This window comes from Thamnophis elegans, chromosome 1 (assembly GCF_009769535.1).
Source record: "Thamnophis elegans isolate rThaEle1 chromosome 1, rThaEle1.pri, whole genome shotgun sequence".
Taxonomy (NCBI): Eukaryota; Metazoa; Chordata; class Lepidosauria; order Squamata; family Colubridae; genus Thamnophis; species Thamnophis elegans.
In genome coordinates, this window is record NC_045541.1 from 3,757,166 (window position 1) to 3,779,866 (window position 22,701).

The 22,701-nt window shown below is 43.1% G+C and overlaps 1 protein-coding gene across 6 annotated transcripts in view; it reads right to left on the bottom strand.

Annotated features, from left to right (window-relative positions):
* PIKFYVE (phosphoinositide kinase, FYVE-type zinc finger containing) overlaps window positions 1-22,701 on the bottom strand; it is a 108,501-nt gene that overhangs the window by 75,644 nt on the left and 10,156 nt on the right. For 5 of the 6 annotated variants that reach the window (XM_032216839.1, XM_032216832.1, XM_032216824.1 and 2 more), the window contains exons 2-8: window positions 21,921-22,102; window positions 18,666-18,854; window positions 7,944-8,059; window positions 7,142-7,313; window positions 6,237-6,444; window positions 4,715-4,804; window positions 1,415-1,550 (exon numbers count right to left, since the gene is read on the bottom strand). In XM_032216839.1, the coding sequence (XP_032072730.1) occupies window positions 1,415-1,550; window positions 4,715-4,804; window positions 6,237-6,444; window positions 7,142-7,313; window positions 7,944-8,059; window positions 18,666-18,854; window positions 21,921-22,092 (1,083 nt within the window). In that variant the 5' untranslated portion in view covers window positions 22,093-22,102. The other variant, XM_032216846.1, reaches the window with a different exon arrangement.

Genomic DNA, 22,701 nt, shown 5'->3' on the forward strand with positions numbered 1-22,701 from the left:
AACCGGTTGTTAAATTATTTGAATCCCACCAGTGATGAAAACCTTTCTAATACTCCACTCCTTTGTAATGCCTCACTAATTTCCTGATTCATTACAATGCTCGAGAGCTTTGATACCTTTCTCCTCCACTAATGATTAGGATTCCCCTGAGGATAAGCTTAAGATTTGCATTTAAAACAACAAGCTATTTATTCACTACTGCAAAGTATTCAAAATATTCCAGGGAAGCAAATAAACATATATATATATGGTCTGGCGAACAACAAGCAGGATTTGGATGGAAGTTGTTCAAGCTTGCATAGGAGACACTATAACACATTGCATATCATATTAGTAAGTATATCTTCTAACACTAACATGTTTGAGGGAGTTCAGAAATGGGAGTTCCCTGCAACATCATACATTGACCTACACAAGAAACAGAACATCCAAGGTGAGTCCATGAAGTAGGGCAGTATACAAATGATTGCACAGACAGACAGACAGACAGACAGACAGACAAATAAATAAATAAATAAATAAATAAATAAATAAATAAATAAATAAATAAATAAATAAATAAATAAATCGCAAGTTGCAGAATTCAGAGTTGCGTCAACCAAAGCAATTGCAAGCCATGAGAAATATCAAGTCATATATCTCTCATGAGTGTTTGGAGTTAATCCTTAGATAATTAAAATAATATTTCATGCAAGAGCTCCTATGTTAAATTGGTCTGCGTACTTGTGGAAAAGGAAACACCATACCAAGTACTAACATTTGCAGAAGCAACGCACATACATGTTGCGTTGTAAAGTGGATTCCATTGCAAATGGGATTCAGAATAGCCCAGCTATCTTTTTTAGGCCTAGCGAAATAAATGCTCTTAAAAATCAAGGCTTGTCTTTTTTTTCTAACTGGTGCTAATTTTCCTGGGGCGAAAGACCATATGCTTTCTTCAATAGCAATAGCAGTTAGACTTATATACCGCTTCATAGGGCTTTCAGCCCTCTCTAAGCGGTTTTACAGAGTCAGCATATTGCCCCCAACAACAATCCGGGTCCTCATTTTACCCACCTCGGAAGGATGGAAGGCTGAGTCAACCTTGAGCCGGTGAGATTTGAACAGCCGAACTGCAGAACTGCAGTCAGCTAAAGTAGCCTGCAGTGCTGCATTTAACCACTGCGCCACCTCGGCTCTTAGATGGTCAAATGAAAATAGTTCTTCAAACTTTTAAGATTATAAGGATACAAAACGACATCATCTGCATATCCTTTGAGGAAAAGTGAGGTATGTAATGCAAAAAACACAAGCTGTTAAACAGAGGACAGTACGAAACAGGTAAACTTTAAGAAGTCAAGTACCACAAACGGCAGTAAGGTGTTACTTATTTCTGTTGGAAGGATGCAAGAGACAAGAAAAGCTTGGCTTGTACCAGAAGAATTTTGCGTTCATCCTCGCTGGTTTCCTTCATGTAGGTTCGGTTAGTTTGAGGGCTGACAGATGTCTCATAGGAAGGCACCATGGGAGACCCCGATCGATCCAGAGACAGGTTAGTTATGCTGGCTGATCTGGTGGGTGGAACAGAACAATGCTTGTAATCTTGAGATCACTCCAGACCTACTTTAAAATTAACGTTTAACAGAACGGGGTAAAATTCCACCAAACGAAAACACACCAAACATAGGAACCTTTAAAAAAAAAGGTTAGAAGCTAATTTCTACCGTATAGATTTCTCCTTTCTTCATTTCTCAAATGATAAGAATTAAGCTGCTTGTTTTTACTCTTTATGTGGCTTCATGCTGCCAAATTTCAGTACAGGTAGTCCTTTTGACCATGATTGAACCCAAAGTTTTAATTAGCTTCAAATCATATGGAAAACAATCAGAACTGAATTCTGATATTCAATGTAGAAAGCATATTTCACCTTGAACTCCCTGTAATCCCTGGTTTATTAATACTAAGTCTTCAAATATTGTATTATATTTATTAACATTTGTATGCCGCCCACTCCCTTGGGACTCTGGGCGGCTTACAGACAAGACAAGAAACATATATTAAAAATTTTAAAATAAGGATACAAGTATTAAAATTACAACAACATGCATACAGTTGGAGTGGGGCTGGATACTAATCAACAGCCCCAGGCCTGCCGGAACAGCCAGGTCTTAATGACTTTACGGAAGGCCGGAAGAGTGGTGAGGATCTGGATCTCTACGGGAAGATCGTTCCATAGGGCCGGAGCAGCTACGGAGAAGGCCCTCTCCCGGGGACCCGCCAACCGACATTGACCGGCCGACGGTACCCGGAGGAGGCCCAATCTGTGTGATCTTATTGGTCGTTGGGAGGTAAATGGCAGGAGGCGGTCTCTCAGGTAGCCAGGTCCTAAACCATGTGATACAGGTTTGAATGTACAACGCTCAGGAAAATAAACAAAAATATCCATCTCTCTATACATGGTGTTCTTGCGGAATCCCTTCTTTTCATAAATAGTTGAGAAAACTACACCTTATCCCATATTAGGAAATGCTGGTTACCTGGTTCAAAGGAAGACATTTTTCTGGCTTGATCTTACAAAGAGGGGCATTAGAGAAATTACAGACAATGCAACATGTTTTGGATGAATCTCAGCACATTGACAAGAGTCCAGGAAGCAGAAGAAGAAAGTACAAGATCTGACGCTAATGCATATCTTTAAGCATAAGCAATTTCTTCCTCAACTGTCCATAATTACTCTTGCTATTAATAATGAGATAAATATCCCATCAGACAATTGATTAGCTTACGATATCGTTATAATTCACAACTTTTATTTTCTGTACTTCACAGAGAATAAACCAAGCATACTGTCCTTAAAGACAGCGGTGAACATATCCAAAAGTAGATTAAAAAAAAATACAACAGTCTCAAACCAATTGCTAAATTTGTAATGTTAAATATCTTTCTGTCGGATCAGCCATTTTAAAATCCGTTTCCATTCATCTGGACTAGGTAACAAATGCATAGCAATAGCAATAGCAGTTAGACTTATATGCCTCTTCATTCTCTAAGCGGTTTACAGAGTCAGCATATCGCCCCCAACAACAATCCGGGTCCTCATTTTACCCACCTCGGAAGGATGGAAGGCTGAGTCAACCTTGAGCCGGTGAGATTTGAACCGCCGAACTGCAGATAGCAGTCAGCTGAAGTGGCCTGCAGTACTGCACTCTAACCTTGGCTCTATGAAACATTTTACCAGTTTTATGAAAACTGATGAAGGGAACAGCACAGCATATGTGGGAACCTTTTGCTCAAATGACCTTTTGCTCAAATGACTACTGCAATGTGCTCTACATGGGGCAGCCCCTGAAGAGCATTCGGAGACTTCAGCTTGTCCAGAAAGCAGCCGCGCGAGCGATTGTGGGTGCACCCCGGTACACCCACGTTACACCTATCCTCCGCGAGCTGCACTGGCTGCCCATTGGTCTCCGGATACACTTCAAGGTGCTAGTCGTCACTTATAAAGCCCTTCATGGTATTGGACCTGGGTACTTGAGAGACCGCCTGCTGCCAATTACCTCCAATAGACCTATTAGATCCCACAGAGTAGGCCTCCTCCGAATTCCATCTACCGGCCAATGTCGCCTGGCTACCACCCGGAGGAGAGCCTTCTCTGTGGTTGCTCCGGCCCTCTGGAATGAGCTCCCCATGGAGATTCGGACCCTCACCACCCTTCAGGCCTTCCACAAAGCCCTTAAAACCTGGCTGTTCCGACAGGCCTGGGGCTGACGAGTTCCCATCCCCGCTCGAACTGTGTGGCTGTTGATTGTTTTTAAATTCTTTCTGTAGTTGTTTGTTGTGTTGTTTCTTTTCCCTTGTCTGTATTTCCCTCCCTTCGATTTGTGAGCCGCCCTGAGTCCCTCCGGGAATAGGGCGGCATATAAATGCAATAAATTCAATTCAATTCAAGAAATGCCAGCCAGAATAGCTGTGTTAGTTCACAGCTATTTTCCCCTTCACACATAAATGATATATCCAACAGCTGCCTTGCTGTGAGGAGATAATGCTTCCTCCATCTTTACTTTCTTTGTAACTCTGCCATGTTACATTCTTTTTTTTCCTAAACAGGGGATTGAATTTACCTCAGGAGAAACAGAAAACTTGGTCCTTATCTGAGTGGGGTGATCAACTTCGACAGTTTTGGCCCATGACTCGCAAAGCCTTGGAGGAGCCCACCAGGCTCCCAAAAACCAGGCTGATAAGAAGAGGGCTAAGCCGAAAGAATACAAAGTTGGGGACCGGGTGTTTTTGTCCACCAAGTTTCAGCAAACCACCCAGAAGTCGAAGAGGTTGGGGCCGAAGTATGTAGGTCCGTTCCCCATTGTGAAAATCATAAATCCTGTATCCCTGAGATTGGAGTTGCCTAAAAACCTTAGTAGGATTTATCCTGTTTCATGTGAGCCTATTGAAACCGGAGCACACTTCTTCTCTACGTCCACTAGAGAGCAACATTTTGAAGTTAAAGATATCTTGGATTCCAAGAAACATAGAGGTCGCATTCAGTGTCTGGTGTCCTGGAAACATTTCCCCCCTTCCCATGCTGAATGGGCCGACAAATCTCATGTTAGAGCTCCCAGACTTTTGCAAAAGTTCTACACCAAGGACCCTGGTAAGTCTTAATGTTATTTGACATGTGCATACTTAAACTCAAAGCATACTATTTAGTATAGAGGTGACCTCTAGTTGGATCACTTACCTATTCCGTGCAGGAGACTTCCCTGTTTCCTCCTGAACTGATCCAAGACGTGTTGATAAGGTAGAAGATGAAGAATCTGGGTGAATCAAGCTGCAAGTTAAGGATATTACATTTAAGCAGCAGTTAACACGCCCGGAGTCCTCCGGGATTGGGCGGCTTATAAATCTAATAAATTGAATTGAGTTGAATTGAACACTGCATTGGAGTAGTTAATAAGACGCATGGGGCATTTCCACAGTGCCTCCCCTACATGTGAATGCAGAATAATAAGTCTAACAGAGGGGAAGCAGGGTCAGCTGGTGGGGGGGAGGCAGTGGCGGGGAAGCGGTTGTAAATTGGGCGGGCCAAATTTGTTCACATGACCACAGAGGCACTGCCACAGCTGTATTTCATGGACCATTTTTTCAGTGTCGTCTTAACTTTGAACTGATAGATGCTGAATGAGGACTACCCATATATACTCAAGAGTCCTCTTCCAATTTTCAATACCACATGATAAATATGCTGGTAGAAAATATAGCTTGGCGTTTTTGAAAAATATACTGTATTTTTCGGAGTATAAGACGCTCCAAAGTATAAGACATGCCTAGCCTTTGGGAAGGAAAATAAGAAAAAAAAAATCTGCCTCTGCTTTCCAGCAATTTGCCTCCTTGCAGCAAACAGCAAGTTTCAGTTTCAGCATAGCCTGATTAGCACAAGCAGCTGATTGTTGGGCCTCCTGGCGATCAGCTGTTTCAAGTTGCAGGGATTTCCATAGTCTGTTGCTGCCTCCACTTGCTCCATTTTCAGCCTCCACATCCTGTTTTCAGCCTCCAAACGCCCTGTTTTTGGCCTCCACATGCCCCATTTTCTGCCGGGCGGCGGGAATCAGAATGGGCAGAAAATGGGGTGCGCAGAGGCCAAAAATGGGATGCGGAGGCCGAAAATGGGGCGTGCGGAGGTGGCAATAGGCAACGGCAATCCCTGCAGCCAGAAACAGCTGATGGTCGGGAGGCCGACCCAACCAACAATCAGCTGCTTGTGCTAATCAGGATGTGCTGAAACTGAAACAGGCTGTTTGCTACAAGAAGGCAAATTGCTGGGAGGCAGAGGCCAAAGGGTGGGGGCTGGTGGGTGTGGCTACATTCGGTGTATAAGGCACATTCAAATTTTCACCCTCTTTTTTTGGGGGGGGGGGTCTTATGCTCCAAAAAAATATGGTAATTTTCAATTTATAAGTTCCAAGGAATGAAAGTAACAGAACTGAGATCTCAGGAAAAGATGCTCTGTTACAGTATTTTCTTGATGAGAAATGTCAACACTGGATTATAGAAGTGACTGAAATATGAACAATTTTCAATATGACAATATAGGAATTGCATACTATTGACAGAGGCCCACAGTGCCCTGAATCAATGTGCAGTTAAAGAATGCCAAAGTAATGACTAAAGCCATCTGAACAACTAATCGAGGGCTATAAAATTAGCGTAAGAATGAACAAAGAACAGATTTTCTAAGCACTAAAATATAAAGACATCGATACCTTTGCCACGCAAGATCTTCTTCCAGGAAAATATTACGACTAGCTTTCCTGCTACCTACAGGGGTACGGGGTTCCCCGGGATCCAATACCGATAAACAGCTTGATGAATCGGATAAGACGCTCAGGTCTTCCCCAATGGTGTTACCTTCTGTGGAGTGAGCATAGCTTAAGGCTATTTTGCGACAATAAGTGCACGCTCTCAGATCACCTAGGAGAAATAGAAGAGATTGCTTTTTAACCTGAAGATTTTATTCTAACAATTGTGACATGAAAAACAGATAGTCACTACTGTGTTTGCCTTATTTCAAAGGTAGGATAATTCTTTTATCATGCCTTGTGCCTATATATCAAGAATCTAAAGAAAACTTTGAGATCAACACAAAATGCCAGCTAGATTTTGAACAGAAAGCATAAACCACACGCACCAAGGCTTGCAATATATATATATGAATGGATGAACTGAAGACAATCTAATGAAACATGTTTCATAGCAAAAGGACAACCTAAACTCCATCTACTTGCCATGCTAATCTTTAACCCAATGTTTCTCAACCTTGGCAACTTGAAGATGTCCAGACTTCAACTCCCAGAATTCCCCAGCCACCATAGAGCGGGCTTGTTCTCTGCTTTAAGGGGGCTTTGAGTGGGAAGGGGGGGCTCTGTTTGGCTTTCCCCCCTTTCCTCAGGTGCAGCTGGGATGAGGGGGGTGGATGGCGCATGGACTATTCCGGCTGGTGGGGGGGGGGGAAGCGAAATCCTGCCCGCTTGCCTCACCGGCGGTGAACCTCACCGCACGTCACTGGTTTTAGGGCAATGTGAAATTCATCCTCACCCACCCATTCCAACAGAAGAATAATTTCTTCGCCTTCTCAAAAGCTAGATGTTTGATTACACTTCCATCTTACCTGTATAACCCATAAATTTTCCAGGGATTTCCTGGTTACAGCATCGGCTACAGAAAATCTGCCCACATAACCGACAGTGATGTCTGCGTCTAAAGGTAGTGAATTTTTCACTACAGTCGTAACACTCTTTACACTGGCTATCTGGCATCCAGTATTGTTTGAGGTCACTGTCCTATGGAAGAAATTTGCTGTTTAGTCAAGGAAAGAGTTTCACAGTTCTGAACACTTCCTATTTCTGAATGTGAGTCATATCATGAGATCTCACAAGTCCAAAATGTGATTATAATACTCATTTGCAGGTTGACTAGACTTGAGGTATGAAATTCAAATTAGATTCAGAACGTGGGCATATGGAAGCCTGTTTATAATGTATCAAAATTCTGCAATCCTCATAGTTGCTATAAAATAGATAATGGAGAATTAATACATTTGCACCGCTCCTGTCTTAAAAAGCTATGTCCTGCTAGGTTTACCCAAGCCAAAGGATTTCACTTATGCAGTGCTCTGAATTTAATCATTAAGCCATAGGATTTGATTTACTAAAAGGCAGCTAAAGAAAAATTTCCAACTCATGCATGAGAAGGAAACCAGATATATCACACTGGGGAGGTATGAAAAGTGATTTGCTATTATTGTCAAAATTAGTAGACAGCCCTTGATCTCGCTGCTTGAAAATATATTTAGCAGTAGCAGTTTTTCCTAACTCTCTATACACATTCTAAATACAAAATGGGATTTTAAATATATATACAAAAAAACCAGAACTGATTTCAGGATTACTCAAAAACTATTAAAGCAATACCTGGCTTTTTCCATCCATTATTTCTTTGAGACGTTTCAAAACTGTACTGAGGCTTCTAAGTTGAACAGCTGTCCTCGGATCATGGCCACTAAGAGGAGGATCTTTTCTTCGATTGTCTGGAAGCAAAAGACAATAGTTGCCATGTGAGATCCTGGTTCTCAATGAACAATGAATGGAAATCCCTTTAGGATACAAAAATATTATATACAGAAACTTTTAAATTTCAGTTCTCTCTTTTTCAAACTGAGGTCAACGCAGTGGTTAACTTCCTGGATTTGAATACCTTTCCTGTAATGCAGAGTACCTTATCCAAAGCCATGTTTCGTGAAAAATAGTTCTCAATTATAGCCAATTAAATTATCCTTAAATAAATAGGAGACAAACCGATAAAGAGCATTTGTCAGTTCAAAGAAAGTTATGTTATAAATTGGTGATTTTATTTATCTGAAAGAAACCCGGATTGATTCAACAGACCTTGCTTCCTGAAAACGCAATTCAGAAACACGGCATTTGGTTTCAAACATGAATATTTCACACTTGCAAAAAAATAAAAGTGGTCTTCAAGTTGAGCTTGACCCCAATTGACTCCGTGCAAATCTCCATTCTCACAGCAACAATACAGATGCAGCCATTTCCTTCTTCGAAGAATTTTTTTCACCTTACTCACAAGCTCTGGGCTGTCCTTATTTCAATTAACAGATGAGATACCCTGAATAATTGCAAGTCTATTTGGGTTCTTCCAAAAAATAACAAAATGAAAGGCAAATGATTGCGCCAATTTCAAACTAAGTTATTAAACAAAAGTATATGTGCTGTAGATACAGAACTAGTACTAATATCCCAAATATTGCAATCTGTTTTAATAGGTGTTTTTGAGTTTATGATCCACCAATTGATAATGTGCCATTACGAACATTAAAACTTAGATCCCACTCCCTAGGACTAAAGTCAGCAAAAATCTCTCATTATTGATTCAAGGAGGACCGGAACAATAATTATTGCAGAGAAAAGTCAGCTAACATTATACAATATTTGCTATTAAAATTTTACTATTTTGTTTTGTCTTGAGAGTTAGGATATAGACACTGTATAAACGCTGAATAGGAAAAGACCTCACTAATTCCGAGCACTTTAAATAAGAGAAAAAAAAGACTGGGGTAGATCTAAAGATTTGGAAATATTTTTGAAATCAGGCTGCAAGTACACAACCCAGGGGTGGGTTTCTCGCCCCGTTCCAACCGGTTCGGTTGGAACGGGGCCGGCGGCGTCCTCGTGCACGCGCGCAGTGCACGCAGGTGTACTAGCATCTGTGCGATGCTCCAGCTGCTCCTGGAGGATTGCGCAGGCGCTGTATGCGTCCTGCGCATGCGTGAAAGCGCAGAACTCGTCAAAACCAGGTAAGGAGCGTGGGCGGGCGGCTGGGCCCTTCGCCGTTCCCGGAAGTTACTTACTTCCGGGTTCGCCGACCAACCGGTTCGCGGGGACCGCCGCGAACCGGTTGAAACCCACCCCTGACACAACCCTAAACAGTTTAGTTTAAAAAAAAAAATCTCAAACCTGCACCTTAGCAGCATAGGAAGCTATTCATCTGAGTCAACTGTTTCAGGGAGAAAATATTAACTTGCTTTAAAACCAGCTAATTGATACCCATTTTCTGAAGTTACAATGGTGGCTTTGTATATAGCATTATGGCAGTTAATTAGCCTTCCACTAGTCCATTTAATTTCTTGTATTAAATCATCCAGTCAGCCACAGATTAACAGCATATTAACAACAGCAACATCAGCATGTTGCAGGAGAAAGGTTTTGTGCATTTCATCAGAGTTCCTTAATGACATGCCCTTCCTATTCTATGACTATTTTATATGGATACAGACTCCCCGAGTTTTGCAAGCCTCTTTTTCTTTGTTGCATTTCCCCGCTAAGGACTATTTCGTACTTAAGAAGAAAAGTGCCTCAAGTTTCTTACCAATTCCACAGTTCCCCATTAGCCAGACATTTTGTTTTTCTATCCTGTGCAAGCAGAACAAGCATGGTTCCGCTGAATGCGCTGCTTTATATACCACTCATGTTATGTGGGATGCTGGCAGCACAGCCGAGAAACAGGCACAATAACAGTTGCTGTATAATGGGCCAGGCTCCCAACTTTGGAAGAACAAGAAACAAGGTTCGTCTTTGTAAGCTGTGCCAGAAGGTGTTACTAACAGCCATCTCCCAGCTAGAATCTATTTGCCAGCCTCCAAGTCCTGAGGAAAAGCATGGTGCCACTTCTATGGCTGATAATGGTTCACCGACAAATGTGTGCACGACAAAAGCGCGCCGACAAAACTGCGGCGAGAAAACCGCGACGTTGAAATTGCGCCAACAGCGCGCCCACAACAGCGCGCCATCAACAAACAACGCGAAAACAAGGTAATAACCCTAATCGCGCTTTTGTGGGCGCGGTTTTGTCGGCGCGCTCTTGTGGGCGCGATTTCAATGTCGCGGTTTTCTCGTCACAGTTTTGTTGGCGCGCATTTGTCGGGTCACGGCTGATAATGGGTGATTTCTATCAACATTCCTAAATTGCATTGCTACATCTTCCAGTCTCGTAATTTAGACAAACATTTTAGATTTCTTTTCAGTTTGGGGCTAAATTTATGACAGAACAAACATCAAAGCAAGGTCTATGTATGGAACAACTACATTGTACCTTGAAGAAGAACTACTGGTTCAATGGGTGCTATAACAGGTGCTTGTTTTATTATGAATGTAGCTTTCCCGAGTTTTATTAAAAGTTCAAAAGACTAGTTAATGAAAATAATACAAACACTATATAAATAATGTATACAAATATTGTAATAAGCTAAAACACCACAGACAGCACTATAGGATCAAGACTATATCTTAAAGTTTGGAAAAATAAAGGACTTTCCTGCAATTAAAATTATACAGTAGACAAACTGGGATATCACTAAAGCAGCAATCTCTGAGGTTTAGGACTGTGCAATGCTTTAGATTCAAATAGAAAAAAAATGCTTTGGTGCTTGTGTGGAAACATACCTAAGTTGTTGTCAGCTCCATACTGTGTGCCTTTTGCTATGATTGTGCTGCGGTTGCGGAAGTCGCTCTGTACAATTCAGAAATCACAACTGCTCTCAGTTACTGAGCGGCGTTAGTTAAATCTGTCCCATGTGCTGAGATGAAGAAAAAGTGTTTTTTTTACTCTGAATAAAGATTGACTAACTGCAGCTACCGCCACTGTTCCCTCTAAGGTGCGCGGCCGCGCGGCCGCGCACGTGGAAAGAAACCCCCGCGCAGCAGTTTCTAACTGCCGCGCAGAGATTTCTGTAAAGCAAATGTGGGGAAGTCCTTTGCAGGCGGCTACAACGGGCCGCCTGCAAAGGACCTCCCCAGACTTGTTTTGAAGAGCACGGCTCTTCAAAGTGGGATTCCTTCCTGCGAGACCCCGTCCAGAAAATGCGGGGAGCGGTAGCGGAGACCCAGGGCTGCTTCTGCTGCGTCCGCTGGACTGTGGGGCTGGGAAGGGGGTGGGAAGAGCGGCGGGGCTGGCGGTGGCCGGCGGTAGCAGGCTGGTTCGCCTCCTCCTCCCCCAACAGCACTGCCGGATTTCCGCCCAACGCTGCGGGGGGCGCCAGCGGGAGCTTTGGCGGCTTCACTTCAGCCGCAGTGCTGGGCAGCAAATGTGTTTGGTGCTGTTGGAGGAGGAGGAGGAGGCAGTAGCAATAGCACCTGAGGACAGGACAAGAAGCAATGGAAACTTGTCAGAAGGAGACTCAAGCTGGAAATAAGGAGAAACCTGACAGTAAGAACAATTAAAATCAATGGAATCTTAATTCATTTGCTACAGGTTTTCAAAAGACTGGACGGCCATTTGTCTCAGATGATATAAAGACTCCTGCCTTGGACAAGGGGCTGGACTAGAAGACCTCCAGTATCCCTTCTGATTCTATGATTTTAAAAACCACAAGCTTTTTACCGCTCGCTTGCAACTTTACCAAATTTAATTCAGCCATTTCCTTTTGTTATTAAATGGGTATTGCTAGTTCAATGCACATGCGCTCCACTTTTAAGATGCTGAAAAAATCCCCATGACCTGCAACAAAATTCATTCTTCCACTCTTATCTTGCCCTAACTTCCGATAGGTTCCTGAAATATAGATCTATAAAATTTAGTGAAAATATTGCTATCTATTTTAATACAGACTCGTAAAACAGATTGGGACAAATGATATTAGTGCTCTGGGATGATAGCAGGTTTACTCTATTTGGATTTTCAGATAAAAGGTATCTTTTGTGCTAAGTTCTATCAATTTAGTTCTCTAATGTAACTATGAAACAGTCCAAATATATAATTCCCCTCAGGGAGAAATTCTGGGAGTTGAAGTCCACAAGTCTTAAAGCTGTCACGTTTGAAGACCCCTGGGTTTTTTTCCCCCTAAAGGGTTAGGGGTGCAAGGGTCTTGTGACAACAGCTTTAAGACTTGCGTGCTTCAAATGCCAGACTTTCTGAGCCAACATTTTGGTTGCTAAGCAGGAGCGTTGTTAAGTGATACTGATATTATATAACACTTTTAATTAAGCGGGTACCTTGAATAAACATAACTTTGAGTTTCAAATAATACTGATTTTGTTGTTGTCTTAGGTGACATCTGTGAAAAAAGTTCAGGTGCTCAGGCATGAAAATATGCCGCTCAAACACTATACTTTTCTGCTCACACTGAAAAAAAATTAGAGGGAACATTGGCTACCGCTCATCATACTATCTTTCCTTTTACAGAGTACAATGTTTGTATAGGGCTAGTAATCCAGTTAATGCTGACTCTGCAATCACATTGTATGCTCAGATCTCTTAATACAGAGGAATCTGGGAGCAAAAAAAAGTGTGTGCGTTTGCAGATCACCACGTTGTACATAAACAACCATTTTCCACCATGAACTGACAAAGCAGGAAAGTGTGGCTTTTGTCCAAGATGTAGAGCACAAAGTCCAGACCGAGTTCTTATGAAATCTCTTATAAATCTGCTAAATCAGGCCCCACGTGATAGAACATGTCCTGCAGAGTCCCCTGAACAAAAACTTTTAATATTAAAATGGCACAAATAATCTTTATTGCTGCTAGAAACATTTATCAAATAGCCACAGAAGCATGGACATTAATCAAAAGATTTCAGAACTACATTTTATTTATTTAACAAACTTACCATATATCATCACCAGGGGTGGGTTTCAACCGGTTCACGGCGGTCCCTGCGAACCAGTTGGTCGGCGAACCCGGAAGTAAGTAACTTCCGGGAACAGCGAAGGGCGCGCCCACCCGCCCGCGGTCCTTACCCAGTTTTGACGAATTCTGCGCTTCTACGCATGCGCAGGACGCATACAGCGCCTGCGCGATCCTCCAGGAGCAGCTGGAGCATCGCGCAGACGCTAGTACGCATGCGTGCACCGCGCGCGTGCACGAGGATGCTGCCGGCCCCGTTCCAACCGAACCGGTTGGAACGGGGCGAGAAACCCACCCCTGATCGTCACCATTATAGGGGAAAAAACAATGTTGAGCCTGTTGTGGCCCAGCAGCGGCCGGCTGAGCTATTGGTGGAATCTGACAGCAATGAGCACTACGGGACGGCCCTGAAGGCTGAGGAAGACTCTTGGGGGGGGGGTGTTCGGAGCCAGAGCAGGGACTACAGAGGCCTGTTGGCCACCAGATGAGTCAGGGAGCAGTGAGGAGGAACAGAGGGAGGTTGTCCCTGACGTGAGGATGCGTAAGTAGAGCTGATAGGAGGAGGCAGCAGCTTTGGAAGCAGGCTCATAGAAGGAAATAGGAAACAGGTGGCTACTGATTGGCCCCTCCCAGAGAGCTTAATAGCAATAGCAGTTAGACATATACCGCTTCATAGGGCTTTCAGCTCTCTCTAAGCGGTTTACAGAGTCAGCATATCGCCCCCAACAACAATCCGGGTCCTCATTTTACCCACCTCGGAAGGATGGAAGGCTGAGTCAACCCTGAGCCGGTGAGATTTGAACAGCCGAACTGCAGCTAACAGTCAGCTGAAGTAGCCTGCAGTGCTGCACTCTAACCACTGCGCCACCTCGGCTCTTATAGGTGGAGCGACGGGAGGGGAATTTTGCAGGAAACATCAGTTTAAAGTTTGAAGAATTTCGTGAGTTCTGTGAGTCTTGTTTTTTCATAGAGATAATTTTTCTGGGCTCCTAGCCAAGGGGTGGCTTATCTCCCTCCTTAGTGGTGGCAGCCAAGCTGGCATCAGTATAATTTAGAGGCTTGGGACAGAACAGAGCCCTACTAAAACTTGTATCAATCAATCATACTATGCCAGTTCCACCAACATCCTGATCCCAGTTCTTGGGGAAAATTCTTTTCTGCTTTCCATAAGGCTAAAAGAGTCGGTAACATCTGAATCTTTTGAGGGAGGGGGGGGAGGCTGTTCCATAAATAAGTGCCATGACAGAGAAGGAATGATTCTGAGACCCTTCCAAGCAACGATATTTCACTGAAGAGACTTGTAGTGTGCCCTTCTCTGCCAAATATACTGGGATGGATGAAGCAAAAATTGTATGACTTGGATTAGTACTATGTGCGATCTGTACCACTGTAATTTGTAAATAACGTATGCCTTTGTATTATATTTGAATTAAGCCACACATATTGTGTTCACCAAATCATAAAGCAATGACTTAATACATTGTATGAACTCAGCTTATCACTGCAGACTTCTCTCTGTAGCACAGGGACTGAAAATTGCCAAAGGTAAGTTCAACCCGTGGCACGACAAAACCGCGAAGCCCTTATCTGCGGAGACATAAGCGCGTCGCTAAAGCCGCGACGTCATCACCGCGCGTCATCACCGCTGCAACAACAGCGCGGCAACAGAAGGGCGCTTTAAAACGGCGCCGCAGCAGAAAGCCGATTTCAATTAAGGTAAGGGTTAGGATTAGGTTTAGGGGTTTGTTTTAGGGTTTGTTTTAGGGTTTGTTTTAGGGTTAGGTTTAGGGTTAGGGTTAGGGTTAGGGTTAGGGTTAGGTTTAGGGTACTGAGTGCTTGGGAATGCGCGGATTTGCCCTCCGCGATTATGCCATCGCGGTAGGGTCTCGTTTTTCCTTAGCGCTTAGAACGGCGCGAATTAGTCTTCGCGCTTATGTCTCCGCGGATAAGGGCTTCACGGATTTGTGGTGGAACCAGTTCAACCATCATAAGAGTAGAAGAAACTCTTCAGGCAATTGATGGTCATAATAATCCTTTATATCAATGGAAAACCTAACTGCTTATGTAATTATTTGGAAAGTTGTACAATATCTTGGATAAAAACTGAGCTTCACAGACCTTGGTAAGCTAGCTGAAACAATAAAAAACAATGTCACATCCCTTCTCTCAGCTATCCTTGAAGAGCACTACAGGAAAATGTCCTATCTAGAGAGACAATGCTCCTCTGAACACATAGAAACCACAGAGCATGTCCTCCTCCAGTGCCCGTACTACAGATATTCATACTGACTTCATCTCACCAATACCATATAAATACCCAGATAATTTTGTACCTCCTTCCTGCTTACTGATACTAACTCTGGTTACAATACACAATGCTGCCAGGTTTTGCACAGCAGCAATTAAAATCCATCAAAAGATGGCCAGTTTTTAATTTGTATCAAAGCACAACAACGTGTTGTCCGACTGTATTAGATGAATTCCAAAGAGCCCAGAGAAGACAAACAAAGTCCTTGGACAAATTCAACAATCATGTTTTTAAAGCGAGCATTACCTTGCTTGGTTTGTTAATGCTAATAAGGGAGGGTGGCCAACTGCAGAAGTAATTCCCCTGTTAAGAGAGGAACTGGAACTACAATCTTGAAAGAAGGGTTCCACCACAAAACCGCGGTAGACTAAAGCGCGTGTGACTAAAGCGCGGTGACAAAACCGCACCGTCAAAACCGCGCGACAACAGCGCGACAACAGCGCGCCGACAGAAGCGCGCTGTAACATAACCCTAAAAATAACCCTAAACCTAACCCTAAACCTAACCCTAAACCTAATGCTAAACCTAACCCTAAACCTAACCCTAAACCTTACCTTAAGTTAAATCGCGCTTCTGTCGGCGCGCTGTTGTCGGCATGCTTTTGACATCGCGGTTTTAGCGCCGCGCTGTTGTCAGCGCGCTTTTGACGTTCGCGGTTATGTCGTGCCACGGAAAGAAGAAATAATCTGTTCCTAGGAAAATGACCCTTGACTTCTTTCAGAAAGAGATTCCAAAGTAGTTGCCTTCAAACTCCAGAAAAAGGGCGTTGGTTCTTACCTGATACACCTCTTCTCATAGGGTGGAGGTAGCATACAGACTAGGTTGACAACATCACACTCACTAATAGGACTGAGTCTGATGAAAAGTTTCAAAGTTTCAAAGTTTAATAGCATTTATATGCCGCCCAATCCCGTAGGACTCCGGGCAGCTAACAATACAAATAAATCAAAAGGGAATAAGAGGAAAGAAAAGATAGATTTAAAAAACACACCATGCACTCCATTCCAAGTGGGGCTGGACCATATTTTGGGGTCAACAGCCCCAGGCCTGCCGGAACAGCCAGGTTTTAGTGGCCTTACGGAAGGCCGAGAGAGTGGGAAGGGTCCAGATCTCTGTGGGGAGATCATTCCACAGGGCCGGAGCAGCTACAGAGAAAGACCTCCCCCAAGTAGTCGCCAACCGGCATTGCAAAACTGTTAAGCCACACCCCTGACGCTAGGCAGACCCAGCTTTCCGCGAAGAAGTTCTGTCAGACTCAATGTGTCATCCTTCAACGTAGTTTATGTCCATACCGAATGTAATACCCCTGACGAGACTCCACTGTAACGCCTAATGTCACAGTTAGAAAAATCAGTTACAAGGACCAGTTTATCTTTGGGAGGGGCTGGATGCTATCTCCACCCTATGAGAAGAGGCGTATCAGGTAAGAACCAACGCCCTTTCTCCATAGTGGTGGAGGTAGCATCCAGATTGGGACGTACCCAAGCTAGAATTGTCCCTCAGGAGAGTTCATGCCTGGTCCAAGAAAGTCCCCGCTCTATGTACAGCCTGGAGCACCCTGCGGCCGAAGGCCGTGTCAGTCAATGCAAGATTATATTTTTTTATAAAAGGGGACAGGGATGTCCATGTGGCCGCTCTGCAGATCTCCGCCAAAGGGGCTTGAGTGGCCCAAGCAGCAGAAGTTGCTGCACTCCTGGTAGAGTGGGTGGTTAGCCTTCCGGGAGGCGGCGTAGACTGAGCCTGATATTCCGTGGCAATGCAGGGCCTCAACCATCTACCGACTGTGGGGGCAGTGACTTTCTGTCCTAGAGAGGCCGGCTGGAACGATACAAATAGCGCCTCAGATTTCCTGAATGGCAAGGTCCATTTCAGGTAGATCTTTAGAGCCCTCCTCACGTCCAAGGTGTGCCACTTTCTTTCTAGTGGATGCGCTGGCTCCGGACAGAAGTTGGGAAGAACAATTTCCTGAGCCTGGTGAAAGCAGGAGCACACCTTGGGGATGAAGGAGGGATCCAGACATAGCACCTGGTAAATCCTGGTAAAATACACAAAGGTGCTAACTTTTAATGGGAAATATTCCTGCGCATGGTTATCAGCAATAAAGAGTTGCTTTGCAGTAAGATGGGTAGCAAACAATTTGGGAGTCCTCCTGGACCCACAGCTGACTTTTGAACACCATCTGTCGGCTGTGACCAGGGGGGCATTTGCCCAGGTTCGCCTGGTGCGCCAGTTGCGTCCCTACCTGAACCGGGAGGCCCTCACAACAGTCACTCGTGCCCTTGTGACCTCTAGACTGGACTACTGCAACGTGCTCTACATGGGGCAGCCCTTGAAGAGCATTCGGAGACTTCAGCTTGTCCAGAATGCAGCCACGCGAGTGATCGTGGGTGCACCCACGTAACACCTATCCTCCGTGAGCTGCACTGGCTGCCTATTGGTCTTCGGATACGCTTCAAGGCGCTAGTCGTCACTTATAAAGCCCTTCATGGTACTGGACCTGGGTACTTGAGAGACCGCCTGCTGCCAATTACCTCCAATAGACCGATTAGATCCCACAGATTAGGCCTCCTCCGAATTCCATCCGCCGGCCAATGCCGACTGGCGACTACCCGGAGGAGAGCCTTCTCTGTGGCTGCTCCGACCCTCTGGAACGAACTCCCCGTGGAGATTCGAACCCTCACCACCCTCCAGGCCTTCCGCAAAGCCCTCAAAACCTGGCTATTCCAGCAGGCCTGGGGCTAAAGAGCTTCTGCCCCCCCTTCTCGAATGGTATGGTTGTTGTGTGTTTTTAAATTGTGTATTGTTCGTTTGTCTTTTATCCCCTGTTTGTACCTCCTTTCCCTTGACTGAGTTGTGAGCCGCCCTGAGTCCCCCTTGGGGAAAAGGGTGGCATATAAATGAAATAAATCCTAATCCTAATCCTTAATAGACAGGTAGACAGACAGCTAAATACCTGCTTAATTGGAACTTCACCACTGGCCTTTTGCACCTGACAGGTATCTACATAAGCTTCCCTGTGTGTTAGATTTTTCTCAACTAACAATTCTCTGTTCTATGGAGATCTAAAATAGATATTTTCCAAGTGCTGAATTACAGGCCTCCTGAAAAGTACATGTAGAGTGAAGGTTCGAAAAACTTTGAAGACAGATAAAAGTTTACAAAAGAGGCTCCTTTTCAAGTTCAGATCTCTTACCTAACGAGGTGGAAGATCGTCGCTGTAGCTCGCCAGCAGGTTGTGTTTTTTTGTAAGCTACAGGGGATGAACGCAATGACTGAGATCTTGACGAATGTTCCGGGCTGGACCAATTTGCATTCAGTGTCTGCTGATGATCCCCCTGCCCAATCTCTGCTCTCTCGACAGAGGGTGCAAGTCGTCCATCATCTAGAAAGGGCAAATGATTAGACTTTTGAAAAAGCTCTATTTTTCTACTAGTCTGAAAGCAGTGGTGGGTTTCAAATTTTTTTAGAACCTCTTCTATAGGTGTGGCCTGCTTTGTGGGAGTGGCTTGCTGGCCATGTGACCAGGTGGGAGTGGCTTGCCAGCCATGTGACTGGGTGGGAGTGGCTTGGCAGTCATGTGACTGGGTGGGCATGGCCAACTTGTAAAATGTAGTGAAACTCACTTAACAACACTCTTGCTTACTCTAGCAACGAAAATGCTGGCTCAGAAACTCTGGCTTTTGAAGCATGCAAGTCTTAAAGCTGTCAAGTTACAAGACCCTCGCACCCTTAACACTTTAGAAAAAAAAACCCAGGGGTGTCCAAACTTGATAGCTTTAAGACTTGTGGACTTCAACTCCCAGAATTCCTCCTCCAGTCATGTTGGCTCAGAAACTCTGGCTTTTGAAGCATGCAAGTCTTAAAGCTGTCAAGTTACAAGACCCTTGAACCCCCAACCCTTTAGAAAAAAAACCCAGGTGTGTTCAAACTTGACAGCTTTAAGACTTGTGGACTTCAACTCCCAGAATTGCTCCTTTCGCTCTTCATCATGATGATGTGCGGACAGGGAAGGGGAGGGAGCTGGAACCGGTTCTAAACGGCACTGTAGATTTCTGGAATGTCCTCTATAGAAGAGGTTAGAACTGGTAGGAACCCTCCCCTGTCTGAAAGGTAACAAATTCTCTTTAATTTTTAAATAAAACCGGTTGCCTTCAACCTTTTATGTAGTGGTCTACATTTTTTATCCTGCAGCCAAGGCCAAATTTACTCTTCAGTTGATTTGATGGTAATTAAGAAATAAAGAAATACCTTAAGACTTAGAAGGATTTAAGGTGCACATTTTGCTTATAAGCCCCTCCATGGGAAAAATGTTGCCTGCTTTTGAGGTTGTTTTTACAGTTCTTAGAGGGCATAAAATGGTGCATTAAACCTCTTCAAGTTTAACGCATTCATTGTGCTTGTTCATGCATTACAAAACATTACAAAAACATTTAGCTCTATTCAAAGAGCTTCAGAAACTGCAAAACGGTGCTGGGGGGGTCATAATTGGTTCTGTATCTATGTACCAAGTGAGAGAGTGAGCAAACTAGATGGCAGCCTTTCCTTCTTCAAACTCAAATATATCTCAGCCAGTTAAAAATTATAATTCAAACTCAATGTACGGCAGAGGAATATAATGGGATACTAAGCAAAAATGCCATAAAGATCACAACATAATTCAGAAGAGTTGGGAAATTTTACAGCTGTTTACTTGACGGATTTTTTACCACTGAGAAGCTCTGCCATGGATTGCCATACTACATTTGATGGACAGGCATTGACTTCAAGGACTGATTTGATACATGTGGAAAGAAGAGATTCTTCGTATTTATAAACCATGAAGGAATTCAAAATCATTACTTTCAATAAAACCCGAATCTGGAAATTCGGAAACATGGGCACAAACTGTTTGTATCACACAGTACTTGATCTATGCATGTATTAATTTAGTGAACAAAAACATAAAAAAGGGCAAACAGAAGGAGGGTGTCAATATTATATGAGAGATACTATAAACAAGGAGTTGCTAAGAGGAGTCCATACAGATTTGTTTAAGAAGATGTTTGGAGGAATGGATCCACAAATGGCAGAAGACATAGGATTGTTTTGCTACTGGAGAGATACAGGTTGATAGATGGAAGATTATAATTTAAAACCAGCTAAACTTAGTTAAATTCAGTGATAATAGTGACAATTTTAAATAAAAATTGATAATGATAGTAATGTATACAATAGCAATAGCAGTTAGACTTATATACCGCTTCATAGGGCTTTCAGCCCTCTCTAAGTGGTTTACAGAGTCAGCATATCGCCCCCACAGTCTGGGTCCTCATTTCACCCACCTCGGAAGGATGGAAGGCTGAGTCAACCTTGAGCCGGTGAGATTAGAACCGCTGAACTGCAGATAACAGTCAGCTGAAGTGGCCTGCAGTACTGCACCCTAACCACTGCGCCACCTCGGCTCTTGGCAATGTTGAGCTGTTATGATAAGTAATAATTGGATATGAATATTGAATGCTACCCATGAAGGGAAGGTTAGAAATATTTTTGGACTATATATAAAGGTTATTAATAACAGTAACAATAAAAAAGAACAAAATTAGACACAGCTAAGTTTTAACTAATAGGGGGGAAATGTTATGATATAGGATATAGTCAAATAAAGAAAGGATAATGATAATAAATTATATACATGGAGGATTAGAAAAATTTGGTACTAAATATTATGGATGTTTAGCTAAAACAGGATATGAGGATTTAATGTTAAGGGAGGATTTTATAAATAAGCAAATGAAATGCCAGCATGTGGTTATGTATTAAATCTTGGTATATTTTATGATGAAGGACGTTTAAATAATTATAGCCAAATAGAAGTGGAGATATGATGATGGTAATATAATAAATATCTGAGTTGAGATATTAGACTTGATATGAATTATGTTTGATGACGGTGGAAGAGAGGCACAAAAGCCTTTTGTAACCAGCTGATACACTTTTTACAGTATGTAAAGAAGGAGGATCTGTATGTTTGTTTTGAAAAATAAATAAAAAATTATTTTTAAAAAACGTAAAAACGGGGAGGAAGAACAAAAAGATCAGGATTGGGCTGCTACAGTATCTACACTGTCGAACACCACATGTTAGGCTTAGCATCACACACTCAATCAAAATCATCAGTCTGATGTTGGTTTCAACATAATTACAGTTAATGTGATGTTGACCTCCTTCTGCATACTTTCAGGCTTTGGAAGAAGCCACGTGAATTGAAAATGGGGCAAAAGTTCCCACCTTTTCTTTCAGAGAAGAGAAAGGAAAGAGGAACACAGAAGTCTTGGCCTTAGGCACTGGTAGTATTTCAACATTTCTGGAAGTCACCAAATAAAGGGGAGGCCGTTTTAAAATCGCAAGTGACTGTAAGCCCTCTTTCAGAACGAAGAAATGAAACCATGAAAACATAATTTGCACGTACCCTTTGTGAAACGGAAAAGGTTTACAAAAGAACTGTAGGCAGATTTAAATGGAGGCTCATCCTGGTCAGGAGTCAAAGGTTTGAAGTGCGTGAGGTGAGACGGGCTTCCGGGGGAGTAAGGCAAATCATTCACAGATTCCAGGGTGGGAAACGTTTTGTCATCTGTAGCCATTTCATGAATCCTGAGAAAAATGAAAATGCATTTCACTATTTCACTCATTGACTTCAATAAAAGTCAGACCACCATTTAGATTTTAGAAACCCCTTGAAGTCCCAGCTATGAAAATCCAGAGACGTTTGGCTTTTATGAATCGGCAATATTATAAGAATGAATTCAAGCCATCTTTTCCATCTTCCTATCAAAAGAGAAAAACCAAGCCAAGCACAGCATTACGTGCTTCCTCTTGTGTACTTTGAAAACCTATGTGGAAGGTTAATGATACATACGTGGTGTAAAAAGGAGTGAGCAACCTTTGATGAGACTTGAAGAGAGAGGATGATAAAAAATAGATTGTTAGCTTTTGCCTGTGAAAGGAGTTAGCATACAGGCACAATAAAAAATTTTATACTTGTAAGCATCAATAGGGAGGAAGGTACAGAGTCCCAGTAATAAAATCGAATTTAGAAGTACTTGGCAATCCCTAGAAAGCCCCCCCCCTCCCCCAGTATTATCAGATGTTACATCCTGGTGTACTTTCAAATGTTTTATTTGTACTGTGCTGATTATAATACTACTAAAAAGCCACATTGAAATAAGAGTATTAAATAGCAATAGCAATAG